We start from the raw sequence: 17,333 nt of genomic DNA on the forward strand, positions 1-17,333 counted from the left end.
ACCCCCTACTACCCAAGCAGGAAGATTTCCGCGTCCCTCCTACCTCCCCAGCGTCACCGTCCTTCTTTTGATCAGGCCGCCCTGCATCGTCCTCCTGGGCGCCGCCGCCTCCTCATCGCCATCATCCCTCCACCCCGCCGCCGCCGCCACCCTCTCCCCATACGCCATCGACCCCAGCCCCTCGGCACCCCGCCTCCCCCCCGATCCCATCCGGCCCCCACCACCACCACGACTCCCCCTCCTCCGCCGCAACGACAGCCACCCCACACACCACCTCCACGCATTCCCCGCCTCCCCCGCGCCCAGCAAGCCCAACAACACGATAAGCGCAGTCAGCGGCAGCGCGGCGGCCCAGAAGACCCACTGGCGGTGCGGCATGTCGCGGAGGTCGGCCGTGTTCATGCCGAGGAAGCCGCTGACGAAGGACAGCGGCAGGAAGACGATGGTGACGACGGTGAAGGCGTAGACGGCGGCCTCCTGGCGGTCCTTGTTGGAGTCGATCTGCGCGAGGCTGGCGGCGCGCAGCGCCTCGGCGTTGCGCCGCATGCCCGCGAAGCCGCGCAGCTTGGCGTCGGCGGCGGCGGCGGCGGCGTCAAGGACGGTGGGGGCGACGACGGCGTAGTAGTAGGGGGTGGTGGTGGTGGAGGAGGAGTGGTCGCGGCGCTGGTCGAGGGCGAGGCGGAAGTCGTTGAGGACGGTGAGTTGCTGCGTCAGGATGGCGGTGATGGCTTCGATTTCTTGCGCGAATGCGTTGATGCTCTTTTGGTGCGCGCGGTTGAGCGGGTCGTCGTCGATGCGGTGTTTCTGTCTTGTTGTCAGGACGGGATTGTGCGTCGGGAGAGGACGGTGAGGGAGAGGTGGGTGGGAAGTGGGGTTGAGAAGTGCAATGGTGTAATGAAAAGACGTACCAGAAGGTAGTAGTAGTCTCGGTACGAATTGAACACATCAGGCCACGTGCCGGTGCAATCCATCAGAAGCTCTTGTGTGAGCAAGCTTAATATACCCAAAGGCATGGCCGCTGCCCTTTTCTCCAGTGGTTGATCTTGGAAACTGCGTAGGAAGTTCGGCAGGCCACTGACCATCTCTCTTTCTGCGAGCTCAAGATGGTGGTTGAACGCCGACATCTCGGAAGGTCTCCAGTGGCAGACTGCGAGACACGTGTGGATCCAGGCCACGACGAACCTGTCCGGAGGATTGCTTTTAGATGGTAGGGGAACTTCGAGACCGGATATGCTTTTGGATAAGTCTCTTACGCGGTTTGCGTAACTTGAGATCCTGCTAAGGTCTTCAAACTGAGAACCGTCTTCTTGTGAAATTGGTTTCTGCTCGCCGTTAGTCACTACAATGTCGCATTCAAGGACTGATACATTTCTTACATCAAGCATACGACGAAGCGCTGCCCAGAAGCAAGCTGCGGCCGGGGCCTGACAATCCAGCGGAAGGTAAAATTGGAATATGTCCACAAAGTCTTTGGCAAACCCCGTTACCGATCTCTTCCAATCCTGTGCTTCTTTGGTAGGGGTGGGGAGCGCTTCCAAGGCATCTTTAACGGACCGGTATGAAGGCTTGTTTCGTTTTCCCTCGATGAAAGCCGATCTGTATCCCTTTCGATCAACAGGATGGCTCTCTTTGAGGAGGAGTTTCTGAACTTCTTCCAGCGCTTTCGCCAGGCGGACCGCGCTTATGGAGCCATCTTCACCGTTACTGGGGCTAGCCAGCCAGGTAAAGACATGGAAGTGGCCTTTGGTGAGCTCGAAATCGGGAAACTCTACTGGCTCGGTCGTTGGTTCGGAGATTAGAGTATCGGTGTCATCGTCATAGTCGCCTCCAGCAGCGACCGTGCGTATCTTCAGCGAATATTCGCTAGCCCTTTGTAATCTATGAGCCAAGTCACGCGAGAATACAGCATTGACATACCCTCTATGAATACAGATGCGGACTGTCGTTCGTAGTGCTTTTTCGTAAACTTTCGGCCAATCATCCTCGTTCACCACTATGTCCGCGAGTGTAACGGTGTACGTGAACCCGATTTCAATGTCCTGGTCACGCATGGTGTCAAGAAAGTTGGAGTGTAATAGCTGCAACACCTGATCAGATACAAGCACAATTCGACCACGGCTGGCGTGACTTACAAACCACGTCTTGCACTTCTCTAAAGGAAGAAGCCATACGTTCATACATTCATCAGACACCTCGATATACTTTGGTGCAGTTTTCACTGCATCGGCCGCCGAAGGTTGCGAGGTGATCATGACCGAATCCTTGGCAATCGAAGATGGATCTTCGCTCGAACAGGTAATCATGAATTCTGCAATCCGAATAAGTAGAAATTCCGGAGACGTGTTTTGTTCATGGTATGATATATGTCAGATACTTGAGGAGATTCTATGAAGGCATCGCGAATCCCCTCAGTATTACAAAGAGCTAAAGAAACACACAACTTACTATCATCCACAATGAAAGCCCAAAGCTGACGCACGTGGAAGAGATGGTCTTTGGGCGTGTTCGGTAGCTGAGCCACAGCTTGCTGAAAATCTTGCGCTCGGCTCGCTGATGAGAACAGTGTTTGTAGCAACGTCCTTTTCGGATGTGCTTTGGAGTTCTCCGGAAGGCTGGGTGGTCCATACTTCTCGAGGGTGAAAAAAGGGAAGCAGATGAAATTGACGCTGGGAGCGTCGGTAGAATCGTCAAACTCCTGGTTAAAATTGGGTATCATCCACCTTCCTTGCATGCCGTCTTGCGTCAGCAGCGGCTTCTCAAACTGCCTGGAGATGCCCCTCAGCACCTTGGAGACATAGTTCTTCTCAGCCTGGTCAAGCCTGCTTGCCGACGCCACACGCCGCTTCGCACTGTCAGCTGCTGCCACATGCGTATCTCGCATCACTCACCGTGAAAGTCTCAAAACTCATCACATCCTGATTGACATGCACCCACTCAAACAACCCCCTCCGCGCCGCCGTTCCCCGCGCCCCCACTCCCTTCTCCGTCTCCACCACCATCTCCGCCACGGGATCCTCGCCACCACTCCCATTCTCCGCCCACCGCGAGAACAAAACCCTATACCTCGTCTCACGCGCAGTTCGGTCCCTCTCACCCGTCGCCTCCAATCCCTTCACGCCCTCTCCCTTTCCCTCTCCCCGATCCACCTCATCACTCCCAACCCCGTCCCCCTCTTCTTTTTCCTCCTCCTCCTCCTCTTCCCCCACCCCCACCGCAAGCACCCCAAAAACATCCTTCCTCCGCCTGCTCAGCGCAAAATCGTCATACCGCATCCCCTCACGGTCCTCGTACCCCAGCCACCCCCCGGGCTCACTCGTTACTGGCCCCGGCGAGTTGGTGAACAACCGGCCCCCCTGATCCTCCTCCTCCTCCGCAATCTCGCCCGCATCATCCAGGTCCGACACCGAAACCGCCGCCGCCTCCGCGACCTCCTCCACACGTCCCCCATCACGTCCCCCACCAACGAATTCGGCCGGTGCTTCATAGAAAACGGGCTGCGCATCGGCACGCGAGGCAACGGGAGGAGGGGGGGGAGGGGGAGGAGGGGGAGGAGGGGGAGGAGGAGGAGGAGGTCGACGGCGGATCGCCGGGCTGGCATGTTCGAAGCGGATGTCGTCACCACCACCACGACCACGACCACGGTGGTCGTAGTCGTAGTCGTCGTGCACCTTGACGTAATGCTGCTGCGTGATGTTTGTCGGGTACGTGTAGGAGGCGCGCTCGACGTGGTGAGAAACGGGACTCGGCGGCAGGCGTCTCTCGATGATCCTTTCGCGGCTGCGCGTGCGTACTGCGGGCATGCGGCGCGATGAGATGACTACCGGTGGTGGTGGTGCGCGGCGGTAGCGGCTGGCACCGCTGTGCCGGCGGTGGTGGTAGTCGTCATCGCCGTCGTCGCCATAGGCCGCGGACTCGTAGTAATCACGTTCGACGCGGTAGATTTCGGGGTCGTGGCGGCGAGTGGTGGTGGTGGTGGTCGGGACGAGGTCGATGTCGAATTCGCTGCTGCGGGCCGCCGGCCGGCGCTGGTAGTAGCGGTACTCGGGGGTGTCGTCGTCGAGCGGTGCCACTGCTGGCGTTGCGATTGTGCTTGCGAAACGCTGTTCCGGCCGCGTGCGCGTGATGTGACGGCCGCCGTGGTCGCGGCTGTAGGGCGCGCATGAGGCGCTGTTGTAGTAGGGACGAGGTGGTTGGCGGCGGGACATAATCATTTGCGAGTTTCCCTCCGCCTACTCAAGTATCTATCCCGGCAACGCTTCGCGGAAAGGGTGCGAAGTTGAAGGGTTGGAAACCATCGAGGCCATGAGGCAGCTGAGCAGCTGCGGGCACTAGTCGCCAGCCCGTCATTTCCTGCGCGTTGGCCCAGCCACTCTATGCGCTTTACTCGCTGCAGAGGTGGGTGGCTTGCTTTAGCGCCGTTGCTAGCAATCTAACAAGCTGATCCTCACCGAAACACCATCACTGGGGAATACTGTCATTGAAACTCCTCGGAGTATTACTTTAATGCTATCCGAACAACCCGTACCAGAGATGTTCCTCAATGCAAAAGATCATGCAATGTTTCCACTCCATGTATGCTGTGGTGAAGGCAGCTGCCTGCCATGCTGAAATGTTTAATCCAAAGAATCAGGGTATCCACCGCCCAGCCTAAACGCCCTGAATGAACGAAGATCCGAGGAAATGCCTCATATGACTGTCAGAGTGCTGACAGTGTCGTTCTTCAGCACTTCGAAGATCAAGCCCGGGAAGCCAAAGATCTCGCTGATGCCGAATGTTGAGTCGACTGCTGGCGCTGCAGATGCTCCTCCAGAAGCCCCCTTCTTCTTCTGCAGCGGCGAGCTTGTCGCTTCCTCAAACCCCCCGAGGAGCTCGCAACTGCTGCCTGGACTGTCGCCCCAGCCACGGTTCAACACCATCCCGCGCTGCATTGAGCGTTCCTCCTCTTCCGTCGCGCACGCCGACTTGAAAGCTTCACAGAGCCGGCCTTTGACGTCCGTGAAAGACATCTCCGACGTGAGCGACTCTCTGTATAGCTCGGTTGGAACATGCTCCAGAGTCCAGCGGCTCCGTCTGTGGCGATTGAAAGGGTATGACCCGGGCACGTTTCCGTGGAAGATGACTTTCGTTGCAACCAAATTACCTCTGGAATTCGGAAAGTCCTTGGGAATTTCGCGGGGCTCATGTTGTGAAGTCGGCGAGGCAGTAGAGATTGTAGTCGGCCGCGAAATAAGCACGTCGAAGCCATGGTGGAAGTAGTTGTAGAAGTGTTCCACCGACGTCGAGTCATCTGTGTCCAGATAGTCCTTTCCACCTTCAGATCCCTCGGATTCTTCCTGTTCAGAGCCCGTGAACGACTCGTGATCATCCGTGTCCGAGGATTCCGCGTCTCCATATGCTATCGAGCCAACGCTGTTGCTGAGAGCATCTAGAGTATCCTGCTTATTGCCGTGAATAGAAAGACGGTTGTCGTTCTTGCGATAAATTGCATCTGGCGGCCCCAACTCGGTGATTAGGTCCTGCGGAGTGGTCTCGCTGAGGTTGATCCAGAACGGCGGACTGGAACGCCTGACGAGCTCTACGCGGCCTTCGCCATAGATTCTGGCAACTTCAATCTCGTCACCAACGTTCGCCTTGGCTGCAAGCTCTAATGATCGTGGGGAGGGAGGGATGTGAGTAAACAGAGAGCCTCGCGCTTTGGACCATGACTCGCCGTGGAAGATGGCCATGGACGTGGCAGCGGATGCAGCATGAGACGACAGCAAGGAGACGAAATCCTTGTCGGCAGACCATGAGGAAGCTTGCAGAGGAAAGTTGAAAGCGATTCCAGGGTACGACAAGACATATATTCCCACACCCTTGGTATCGTCGGCGGCGGGAGGGATATACTCTCCGGCATAGGTTGGGCCAAGTAACCTGTCGTAGACGTGTCGGAAGCGCGGGCCCGTCGGGCCAGCTTGCGCACCCAGAGCACCAACAACACCCTCCCCGGCCTTCACAACCTCGGTATTCTTGTAGCTAAGCCTCGTCTTTGTGAAGTCGGTGACCTCAATCAGCCGCAGGCGTTGGTCGGGGCCGTCGAAACGCAGGCGGATGCCGTTCTCCGGCAGGGTAATGACGACGGGGATGCGCAACGGATACTTGGGGTCAAACAGGATCTGGATTTTGGGATAGGCGGAAGGCTGGGCCTTGATTCGAGTAAGGATGTCATGGAGGGAGGCACCCAGCGCTAAGAGCAGTCAGCACCTGAGGCCCCAGCGAGCGTGGCAGCTCAGACTCACTGATGAACCCCAGGGAGCGACCTGGGGTTATTGCCGTGGACGGCGGGGGACTCGACATGTTGGGGTGGGCCGTCAGTCGGGATGTTGAGGAAGAGGCGTGGGAGTGAGAGGCGGGACCCTGAACGCCCCGCGCCTATCAACACGTCGGCCACGTGCGACGTCCACGCGCACTAGTACCCTGTCGACGGTGGAACCAACCAGATCCGCAGCTGCAAACGCAAGATCTGTCTGATCCAAGCTGGCGATAGCTGCGGCACGGGGGGTCGAGGCGCGATATTGGCCGGGAGGAGATGCAACCACGATTGGCGAGCTCCCAACCTGCGGCAGGGAAGACAAGGGCCGCGGGGAACGACTGATCAGCTCCCAGGATGCGTGCGGGACGGTCTGCGCGGTAGTGGAGGGCCGTCGTCGCTTGATTCAAGCGCCGAAACTTCCGCGAAACCAAGAAAAAGCACCAAGATGTCTGTGAGGGACAGGAGGCCAGCGCTGGAGCTTAAAGCGATGATGTCGTCGCTCGGTTGCGGTCGGCGACACTGACATGGCCGCTTATCGATTAGAGCGCCCGCCGAGTCGTGCCGGGGTTCTGCCGGTCGATGCTGCAGACCTGCGGCCCATGCTCCCAGGCAGTTTGTGACACTTATTCAGTGATGCAAGACGATTGCACGCTGAGGACGACTCGAAGATATTGAATCAACCAAGTTAAGCGCACGCGCAGGTGAGTTGCGTTGTGGGCGATCGGCGGGGCGACTGTTTACTTTTCGCCTAAAGCGGCAGTCGCTGCTGGGGTGCACCAAAACAAAGTCGTCGCTTCCCGCCCGCAGCAACTCCGCACTCTCCGACACTGCAGCCGCGATACTAACACCCATAGCCTATCCCCACCACGCTCCCTCGACAATTTGCAATGGCAGGTCCCCCCAGACCTGGCCCACCCGCCGGCAGGATGACCTCCATGCGCCCTCCCACTTCGCGCAATCTTCAAGCCCTGCGTGCTCAGGCCGGCACACCATCCGGTCGTGCCTCGCCCGCCGAGTCTGTCGCATCCGTCGCCACAAATGCTACTCGCAACAGGTCGCCCGATTCGCGCAAGCGCAAGGAGCGCGACTTCGACGCGAGAGCAGACACCAACATCAATGTCGTCGTGCGCTGCAGAGGCCGCAATGACAGAGAAATCCGCGAAAACAGCGGCGTCGTCGTCTCGACTAATGGAGTCAAGGGCTCCACTGTCGAGCTCTCTATGGGCCCTAGTGCCCTGAGCAACAAGACCTACAGCTTCGACAAGGTTTTCTCGCCAGCTGCAGACCAGCAGATGGTTTTTGACGAGGTCGTTGCACCCATCTTAGATGATGTGAGTGCTGCCGCTGCAAGCGCTACCGCTCGCCGCCTATTGACAACTGCAGGTTCTGAACGGCTTCAACTGCACAATATTTGCCTACGGCCAGACCGGTACTGGAAAGACCTACACCATGTCCGGTGATATCACCCAAACGCTGCCATTGCCCGACGCCGCCGGTATCGTTCCTCGTGTGTTGCATGCCTTGTTCGGAAAGCTCGAGGGCGACGAGTGCGAAAACTCCGTCAAGTGCTCTTTCATCGAGCTTTACAATGAGGAACTTCGCGATCTGCTAGCTACAGACGATAACATCAAGCTGAAGCTGTACGAAGACAATAGCAAGAAGGGCCACTCGGCAACCATGGTCCAAGGCATGGAGGAGTCACATATCAACAACGCATCCAAGGGAATCAAACTGCTCCGCGAAGGCAGTCACAAGCGGCAGGTCGCCGCCACCAAGTGTAACGACTTGAGTTCTCGGAGTCATACCGTTTTCACCATCACCGTCTACTTGAAGCGCACGACCGAGACTGGAGAAGACTTTGTCAGCGCAGGGAAACTGAACTTGGTTGACTTGGCTGGCAGTGAAAACATCCAGCGCAGTGGAGCGGAGAACAAGCGTGCGGCAGAGGCTGGCTTGATCAACAAAAGCTTGCTTACTTTGGGACGTGTCATCAATGCTTTGGTCGAAAAGAGCTCGCATATTCCCTACCGCGAGTCCAAGCTGACTCGGCTGCTGCAAGATTCCCTGGGCGGTCGGACGAAGACCTGCATCATTGCTACGCTTTCTCCGGCGAAGAGTAATCTCGAGGAGACCATTTCTACCCTGGACTATGCATTCCGCGCGAAGAATATTCGCAACAAGCCTCAGATCAACCAAATGGTTTCGAAGAAGACCTTGTTCAAAGAATTCACTTCTGAGATCGAGAAGTTGAAGATGGAGCTCATTGCTACGAGACAACGCAATGGTGTCTACCTTGCTACGGAAACATACGAGGAACTTACCACGGAGAGCGAATCGAGAAGGATTCTGGTTGATGAGCAAAAGGACAAGATTGAGACGATGGAAACCAATCTCCGGAACAAGGTCCAGGAACTGTTCAATCTCACAACCAGTCTCACCTCGCTCAAGAAGGACAATGAAGCGACCAAAGCTATCTTGGACGGCACGAAGAGCATCTTGGACAAGACCGAAGTTGTATTGGAGCACACCAGGCAGAGTCTTTCCGAGGAGGCTGCTTTGCGGAAAGCTCACGCAAAGACCGAGGAAGAGCTCGCCAACATTGGTCAAGATCTTATCTCGACCCTTGGAAAGACCACTTCTGACATTGGTGGGCTGCACTCCAAGCTTCGCCGCAGATCCGATCTCCACGCAACCAACCTCCAGCAATGGGGCTCTTCCCAGGCTCAAGTCTCCAGCACCACGAACATGGTTGACGAGCGTATTTCTGGCTTCCAGTCTCACCAGGAAGATCTCATGGCCGGCCTTGCTTCTCGGATGCAGGGCTTCGTGCAAGATGAGCTAGAGAAGCTCGGAGTCTCCCAGGCGTTCCTTTCCGAAAAGATGGCAGCTTTCGAACAATCAGAGAAGGAAGTCAACGAGCAGACGGCCCAGTCGAAAGAAGACTTGAACGGAGTGTTGGAGGAGATCAAAACTCTGCGTGAGGAGGTCAAGCAGAAGGTTGGTGCTGGCTTGAATGACCTTTCTGCAGCTGCAGAGAGAATTTCGGCGGGCATTGTGACCGAGATTGAGGCTTTCCACACGCAGCTTCACGCATCTTATGCGGCTCTGGGCCGAGACTTTAAGGGCACCTTTGACGACCTTATCAAACAGCTGAACGAGCAACACACCGAGGTCGACACTCTCCGAAAGCACATGTCCGCAGCCAATATGGAGGTCCTTGCGGCCAACAAAGCTGCTCAAACGAGCGTGGTCTCGGTTGTTGAAGAGGAGAAGCAGAAGGCTGCTGCCGAGCGTGAGGAGCTTCTTGCTCAGATGGCTGCCCTGATCAACTCGACTGCAGCTGCTCAGGAGCAGCGTCTGGCCGATCGTATCGCCAACGTCGGCAAGGATCTTGATACCGCCAACACCAATTTCGAGACGGCCACGGAGACCTACAACACGAACATGGATGGATGGACTAACAAGGCGTCTGACTTGGTCGGCGGCGTCGTCAAGTCCCGCGAGAATGTCAAGACCAAGATCAAGGCTGACTTCGCAAGTGCAAACGAGCACACCGAATCTCTTCGCCAAACCACGGCCTCGGTGCATGAGTCGACGGTCAAGATCGTCAACAGCCAAATGGAGAACATGGACTCGCAGCTTCACTCGCTTGATGACATTGTGGCCCGTATTCGGGAACAGAATGAAGCTCATCACACCACCCACACTGAGTCTCTTTCTGCTTTGACGTCCAACGTCCAGGCTTCCTACATCAACATCGGCGAGCACTTCAACACGTCTTTCTCTCGCATCCAGGATGTCAGCTCAGACATGGAGGCCAAGACAGCGACTCTGCAAGCTACCTTGCCTCTGCTGGCCGAAGATGGAGAAATCCGCGGTCCTCTCAGAACGCTTCGGCAGGAGATCGAGCAACAGGCTCTGCAAGAATATGCGCCCACCGGCCAGACTCCGCAGGTTTCGAAATACACGTACCCGACCACACTTCCGCGCACCGAAGCCCAGGACTCTTTCCTCGCCAAGCTCCGGGGCAAGGCTTCTTCCAGCCGCTCCACCACCGCCTCGCCCCAGAAGCGCATGGTCTTCACCGACGCCGCTCCGCCCACAGACGAAGACCATGCCGATACTACCGTCCCTACCGCCTCTACTCGTCCTGCCAGCGCCGCCAGCGATAGCAGCGTCACCGGCGGGCTCCGCGAACTAGACCCCAACACCATTAATCCTTCTTCGACGACAGAATCGGCATCCGCCCCGCCTACCGTCGCGCTCAATATTGGCTCCCCAACGCTTGCAGCGGCTGCGCCGCCGCTCAAACGCCATTACTCAGAAAAGACGGAGAGTAAGCTGCCGATGAAGAAGAAGCAAAATCGGATGACTGTCGCCGGCGCGCAGGGCGTGGATGATAGAGAGAACCTGCCGCAAGTGGGCCAGGATTTCAGTAAAAGCGTTGGTGTTGGTGGAGGTGGGCGGAGGTTGAGGAGCCAAGGCGGTGCCGCGTAAATAAGATTGGTTGGGTGATGTTGGTTGTTCATTTTGTATTTCGGGTCAAGTGTTGATGGCATTCGTGGGTTGAGTGGAGGCTCACGGCGTTTTTGGCTGATGTCATGGGGTTGTCGGATGAGACTCCTCGCCGTTTCGCTCCCTTTGGCACATTTCCTTTGTGGGCTGCCGTGATTGATCGGCTGGATGGTTGTGTCATTCATTGGGTAGGGGTTTCTTTGCGTTAGTGTGGAGTTGGGCAAGCAGGTGGACAATTCCCCCCGGAGAGTTGATAGCTTTCTGACTTTGTTTCATTGGCGTTGTCGATAAGCTGGATGGGATTGGATCGGCGGTTAATATCGATTGCGGATTATTTGTGATGTTGAGCTTTGCGGTTGGCATGATGTGCGTGTTCTCACGAGTTTTGGGCCAGCCTGGAAGTATCCATCGCCGGGTTGGAGACCTGTGTACGACGCCAATGAGGTGGTTTTTACTGACAGGGATACAGGTTTCGGGGTCAGACGATGTACTTCTTGCATCAAAGCCCCTCAAAACGGTGTCAAACTGCCTTTCAGATTACCTACTGTACAACAAAGATCGTGTGACTTGTGCAAACGTCGTTCACTTGATCATCTTTTGGCTAATTTTTCATTCCAGATGTTGACCGTCCCAATTCATGGACCATGTGGTTACATACCAGAAAGCACCTCTGCATTTCCCCATTCTTTTTTCATAAGAGCTCGCATGACTTCTTCAGCAACGCCCCCTTCTGTCTATCGCTTACTATTCTTCCACAATGCTAACCTCCCGATCATCCTCGGCAACTGCGCTCTCCCCGATGGAGTCCTTCAGCACCTTCCAATCGTGCATGGCCACCATGATCTTCAAGCCGACGCTTTTCATGTGCTCGTCAAACAGGTCATGCAACTCGACGTACCAGACTTGCTGCAGCAACTGCATGATGCGGCCGTTGATCTCATGGATACGTTCCCTGGTCAAGGCTTCGTCCAGGTTGCAGGTCGGAGCTTGCAGGTGAGAAGAAGCGCTATCATCGCTGTCGAGGGTGATTCGGGCGGCTGCATCGGCCAGGATGCGCCGGTGGACTTTGTCGATGTCGGCTTGCAGGCGCTCGAGAGTTGTCTCGGCTGCTCGAATCCAGTTTGCGTGGGTGAGTCGGGTGGAAGGGAGGGTCGGTTGTGACATGGTTTGCGATGTTGCTTGTTGTGAGAGATGCGGTTGCGATTGAAGCGCCATATGACGCTCGACATACGTGTGGAATGCTGCAGTGATTGCATTTGGTGGGTTGTGAATGTGGAGATTGTACTGCGCGCTTAACACGGCCTCTTGAAGCACTTCGAGTGTAGAGCGGCAGCAGGACACGAGCGCGCGTGATGTCCAGGAGCGTTTGAAGCGTGCTTCACGTGGCATTCCAAGATGAGGTCTTGCGTGCATGTGCAGCATCCACCGAGAAGAGTGGAAAGGTAGGCGATGTGGCGGGTGAGTGGGTTACAGCTTGCAATGAGTTGATTGTCAACACTAATGGCTGACAACAATACCGAAGGGCGAGTCGCAGCCAGGTGACGGCGCCATGAAGGAAGCAATATCCGACCCTGCCACATACAAACCGCGACGGCAAGATCCCCTTTCAACTACAGATGGTTAGTGCGATAGGCAGGCTCCGGCTCTATACATCGCCACCAGAACCCTAAAGCGTCAAAATCCGGGGGTTTGTGATCTGATGGATTACCTGTTCGAGCTGCAACGCCCTAACAAGGGTCTGGGTTCGATCCGGGCTTGGTGTCATACTTCGGTTCCTGCGCCAAGTTCGAGACTTGTCCAGCATCAGCTTCGAGGGTGCCTTTTTTGCTTTTTTGCTTGTTGGATTCAATACCCCCATCAACGACATGCTATGTTCGCAATCGAACCCAATACCCGGAAAAAGACGCAACTTTGAAAACCGCACAAACACGTCGAGATCTTGGATTCAACTATCCCTAAGAATCTTGCACTATCTGTGTGTGAGGGTCAATTTCTTTTGTGAAGATATAATCTATACTTCCTCCAATATGAGGAACCGAAGCAGATCACTGGACAGAAATACACTTGAGAATTGCACCCCAAAAAAATTCAACCAAAGCTTCGAGGTACCACGTAGTCCTGTATTGTATTCATGGAGGAAGAGGATGGGAAAGGTAAACTCGTTTGAACAGATGTTGAGCAACGGGCCAATGGGAGCCAAGTGCAAACGGATTATGCAGGAAGCTTGGGCCCGCCCAGGATCATGCACTTTCCCGCGTCATCGACCTTTGCCTCCACCCTCCTCTCCGCCGTTCTGCTTCCTCCGCACACCTGCACATTCCACGTCGCCGCAATGGGCTCCTCCGCATCCAAGGCGTCCCGCGCCGCCAACAACGCCGCACGCGTCTACCCCACAGCCGCCTCCAAGGCCACGACCAACGCCCCCAAGCCCGCACCAGCCGGCCGCGCTTCGCAGCCAGGACCTACCGTGCGCCCGCAGCCGCAAGTCAGCGAGACAAGAAACGAAGGTACGTACGCGCAAAAAAACATGCACATCCACCTCTCCACCTCTCCATCTTCCACCCTCACTAAAACAAAAACAACAACAACAACAGCCATCAACCACGACGCCGCCGACCCGGCCTTCGCCGCCCAACTCCGCTCCCTCGGCCCCGTCGACGCCAACCCCTACACATCCAACTCATCAACATCGCCCTACGAGCCGCGCCGGCAGCCGCCCGAGCCCAGCACGACGACCAACGCCACCATGCCGCCCACGTCGTCGCGCCGCCACGACACTACTACTCCGCGCGACACCAGCAACCTCCCCGACTTCTCCACCGGGCCCAACCCCTACGGCCCGCCCTCGGGCTTCGCCTCCGCCATGATGCCGCCGCGCACGCACAACCCCGCGCTGACGATCCTGTCGGCGCGCGACCGGCTGGCCGGCGAGGCGGAACGGGAGTTTGCGGACCTGGGCACGAGCAGGGGCGGCGGCAGGAGTTTCTTGGACGTGGTGGAGCTGCGCAAGGTGTTGGTGCTGAGGGATCGGAGGGGAAGGCCGGCGGGGGAGATTGAGCGGCAGTTGGGGCTGAGGGAGGGGGTGGTGGGGAAGCTGGGGCCGAGGGGGGTGGTGGAGGCGGTGTGAGGAGGAGTGAAGCACCTTTGGGCTGGCTGGCTGGCTGGCTGGCTGAGTTGTGGGGAAGGTGGGTGTGGAGAGAGGGCGTGGGGGGTGTGGGCTGCGACTGCGACCCCCGATGTCGGAGAGATCGGTGTGGAAGGGTTGCTCCACTACTGCGGACGGGAGTAACGTAAGTCGGAATATCGGCTGCTCGCGGAGATGAACCTTCCTGACTGTCGGAGGATGGTATGGTCTGGCTTGGGCTTTGCTGGGCTAAGTACAAGCGATCATTCGATCTTCCTGTGGATGTCCCAACCGTCGTTCGTGGCCATCGAGCTCGGAAGAATCGCAGTTTGCGGCTCCTGCTCCTGTCGAACCCTGTTGGTGGAAAAAAAAAAAATCAACGAACAACCCGACTTTCAAACCTTTGGTGCGTCGTCAATGAAGAAGCATCATATGCAGCACCTACCCCTACTCAACGGCAAAGGGCTAAATGACGTTTGAACAGCTATTGATATAGGTGGGGCACGTTTGTTACTAATTAGAGGAGTTCTGTGCGTTCGACATGTACATACATACTATACCAAGCGCCTCGCTCAACGACGATTTTTACTGAGAAAAAAAAAAAAGGAATCCTGGAAACCTTCAATCCTCCATCTTCTCCATCCCCTCAATCCTTCCTCCTCTCTCTCCTCTCTTTCCTCACCACGCCGCATGCCCGCCATCCATCCTCAGGTCGGCGCCGGTCATGAAGCTGCTGGCGTCGCTGACGAGGAAGACGGCGGCGCCGCGGTACTCCTCGGGCCCGCTGAGGCGGCCGAGCATGTTCTGGGCGGGCCAGTCGCGGCGGCGCTCGGGGAAGCGCGCGAACAGCTCCTCGACCATGGCGGTGACGATGTAGCCCGGCGAGATGGTGTTGACCCGGATGCCGTGCGCCGCGCCCCACTCGGACGCCAGGTTGCGCGCGAGCTGGATCACGGCCGCTTTGCTGGCGTTGTAGGCCGGGCAGATGAGGCCCTGGTGAGTGAATGCCCCGTTGTCAGATTCGATCGAGTGTTGATGATGGGGAGGGGAAGGGTGGGTGAGATGAGAGAGAGAGAGAGAGAGAGAAAGAGAAGTACAGACCCTATTCGCAACGGTCCCGCTCATGCTGGCGATGAGGACGATGCTGCCGCCGCGGCCGAAGCGGATCATCTGCTTGGCGGCGGCCTGGGCGATCATGAAGGCGCCCGTGACGTTGACCTCGAGCATGCGGTTCGCGTCCGAGGCCGTGTACTCGAGCGCGGGCGTCTCCTGCTGGATGCCGGCGGCCGCGACGAGCCCGTCCAGCCGCCCGCGCTCGTCGCCGATTTTTTTTACCACGTCGTTCAGCCCGGCCACGTCGCGCACGTCGACCTGCCGGTAGTGCAGGCTCGTGCCCAGCGATGTGCGCGCGCGCTCTTGGATCGGGGCGAAGGCGGGCGAGGGGACTGGCAGGCGGTCGAGGGCGTAGACTGTTGGGGAGGGAGGGGCGTTGTTAGTTGGTTGGCTGGTTGGTTGTGCTTCCTTTCTCTGTCTCTCTTTTCTCTTTTTTCTTTCTTTCTTTCTTTCTTTCCTACAAGCATGGGAGTGTGCACACCAATAGGGTGCGTGTGGTGTTGTGCCATGGTGAGGAAAAGAAAGCACTAGTATACATATACATATATATACAAATCTCTTTCTCTCCTCCACTTTAACCTACCATAACCCCCCCTCCTCACAAAAGCCACCCAAGGAAAACAACGAAACAGACCAAACAAAAGAAGAAAAGGAAAGAAAAGAGGGAACGAGAGAGAGGAGAAGAAAAAAAAAGGAAGAAGAAGTAGAGGAAAAGAAAAACAAAACTCACCAGTAGCACCGGCCTCCAACAAGGCCTCGGCCTGCGTCAGCCCCAGCCCGCGCGCGCCGCCCGACACCAGCACCACCTTGTCCCGCAGGCTGAACTCGGGCAGCCGCTTCCGCGTCCCCAGGTACGCCGTCGCCGTGCTGGCCTTGTCGGCGGCCGGCGCCGGCGGCGCCGCCGCCGCGTCGTCGTCTTCATTTTTTCCATCTTTTGATCCGCTGATCCCGCTCCCTGTGCCGGTGACGCTGCTGCTGCTGCTGCTGCTGCGGGCGCCGCGGGCGGAGGCGGAGAAGCTGCGGCGGGTGGTTGCGGTTGCGGTTGCTGTTTTCGGTGACGATGCGGTTGTTGTTGTTGTTGTTGTTGTTCTCGTTTTTGTTGTTGTTGCTGCTGCTGCTGTTGCGGGGCGCGGGGTAAGGAGAAGCGACGAGGTGGTGCGGAGAAGAGCGCGGGGGAGGAGATTGATCGTCATGGTTCCTTGATGCGTGCGTTGGGGATCGGCGGGACTACTCTTTTGGGAAATCGTTCGAATACGCGCCCTGCGGATAGTAGTGGCCTTGCGAGGACGGAGGGATGGCAATCGGCTGCAAAAGACGTGTTTGTGAGAAGGTGGTGTGACAGCATAGGAAAATTGATAGCCGCACCTCTACGGAGCGGGGTGGGAGCGAGGAATGTGTTCTCTGCTTGCCCGCTCTGGCGGATGCGCTACTAGAGAAGGTTGTGTAGATCGCGTGCAGTCAAGATCAACGCAAGGGGGAGGACAGCCTGAAAACAACACAAGCGATGCTCGAGGTCAGCAAAGTCAATTGCAGGAGCGACCTTTCTCAAAGTCCCAAGGGGTGGCCATTGCTTTATATATCTTGCCGCGCACGAGTAAAGCTAGCCTCACTACTCCTCGCCGCCTCCCGCTCTTCCGTCTGGGCCGTCAGCACAGGTGCAGCGAAAGAGAACCAAAGCGCCGTCGATTGCCCCCCTTGCTCGTCCCCAAGCCACCACCGCAGCTTAGAAAAGAGGGAACGGATGGAGCTCAAGCTACTACCCGTCCGGGATGCCGAATCTGGTTCCCGGGCGTGGACAGCAACAACAACAATGTCGTGACACGGCCTTCATCCTCCTCTCACCAATTGCCATGACAGGAAATGCACGCTCCCCTCCCCACTAGAAAGGGAGGAGGAAAAAAAAAAAAAAGGAGAAGAGACCAACTATCCGACGGCTGCTCGACGGCGGCGGGATGTGGTGCGGGATTGCCCGATTAGGCAAACCGCGATACTGACGCAGCCGTGACACCGACGCCGAACACCCCGCGACGGGGCATACTGTGCTTTGACCCTCGCCGCTGGAGCGTCGAACATGGGAGAGGAGCTGGAACGGTGAGTGCTTGTTTGGGTAGGCCCCGGTGCAGCAACGGGCTTTGGGCCGCATGTGCTGTGTCCAGTCCCATCATATTGTCTCTCTATCCAGCTATACGTGAGCCTGCGTGGTTGGCCGAGACGGCTATGTACTAGGACATGGTAACACAGCGCCTGCCGCCGGGAATAACGACAGCGCTAAGTCATCAAGACTTGATT

The 17,333-nt window shown here is 57.1% G+C and overlaps 5 protein-coding genes across 5 annotated transcripts; 2 read left to right on the forward strand and 3 right to left on the reverse strand.

Moving 5' to 3' along the window:
- Positions 1-39: 39 nt before the first annotated feature.
- Positions 40-6,336, reverse strand: SLS55_001488 (uncharacterized protein; the record flags this gene model as incomplete). Its single annotated transcript, XM_066772982.1, has 9 exons — positions 40-804; positions 909-1,322; positions 1,377-1,869; positions 1,918-2,078; positions 2,133-2,308; positions 2,446-2,842; positions 2,889-4,100; positions 4,710-6,226; positions 6,279-6,336. The coding sequence occupies 9 exons, from the start codon at positions 6,334-6,336 to the stop codon at positions 40-42; spliced, it is 5,193 nt and encodes a 1,730-aa protein (XP_066635549.1).
- An 843-nt stretch (positions 6,337-7,179) lies between these two features.
- KIP1 (Kinesin-related motor protein) lies at positions 7,180-10,789 on the forward strand (the record flags this gene model as incomplete). The annotated part of the gene is made up of 2 exons (XM_066772983.1): positions 7,180-7,623; positions 7,676-10,789. 2 exons carry the CDS (start codon positions 7,180-7,182, stop codon positions 10,787-10,789), a joined length of 3,558 nt encoding a protein of 1,185 aa, XP_066635550.1.
- A 762-nt stretch (positions 10,790-11,551) lies between these two features.
- Positions 11,552-11,971, reverse strand: SLS55_001490 (uncharacterized protein; the record flags this gene model as incomplete). The annotated part of the gene is made up of 1 exon (XM_066772984.1): positions 11,552-11,971. The coding sequence occupies one exon, from the start codon at positions 11,969-11,971 to the stop codon at positions 11,552-11,554; it is 420 nt and encodes a 139-aa protein (XP_066635551.1).
- Positions 11,972-13,139: 1,168 nt separating this feature from the next.
- Positions 13,140-13,934, forward strand: SLS55_001491 (uncharacterized protein; the record flags this gene model as incomplete). The annotated part of the gene is made up of 2 exons (XM_066772985.1): positions 13,140-13,314; positions 13,402-13,934. The coding sequence occupies 2 exons, from the start codon at positions 13,140-13,142 to the stop codon at positions 13,932-13,934; spliced, it is 708 nt and encodes a 235-aa protein (XP_066635552.1).
- A 675-nt stretch (positions 13,935-14,609) lies between these two features.
- SLS55_001492 (uncharacterized protein) lies at positions 14,610-15,511 on the reverse strand (the record flags this gene model as incomplete). Its single annotated transcript, XM_066772986.1, has 2 exons — positions 14,610-15,302; positions 15,506-15,511. The coding sequence occupies 2 exons, from the start codon at positions 15,509-15,511 to the stop codon at positions 14,610-14,612; spliced, it is 699 nt and encodes a 232-aa protein (XP_066635553.1).
- Between the last annotated feature and the right edge of the window lie 1,822 nt (positions 15,512-17,333).

The sequence above is a fragment of the Diplodia seriata genome (assembly GCF_021436955.1).
Source record: "Diplodia seriata strain FDS-637 chromosome Unknown scaffold_2, whole genome shotgun sequence".
Taxonomy (NCBI): Eukaryota; Fungi; Ascomycota; class Dothideomycetes; order Botryosphaeriales; family Botryosphaeriaceae; genus Diplodia; species Diplodia seriata.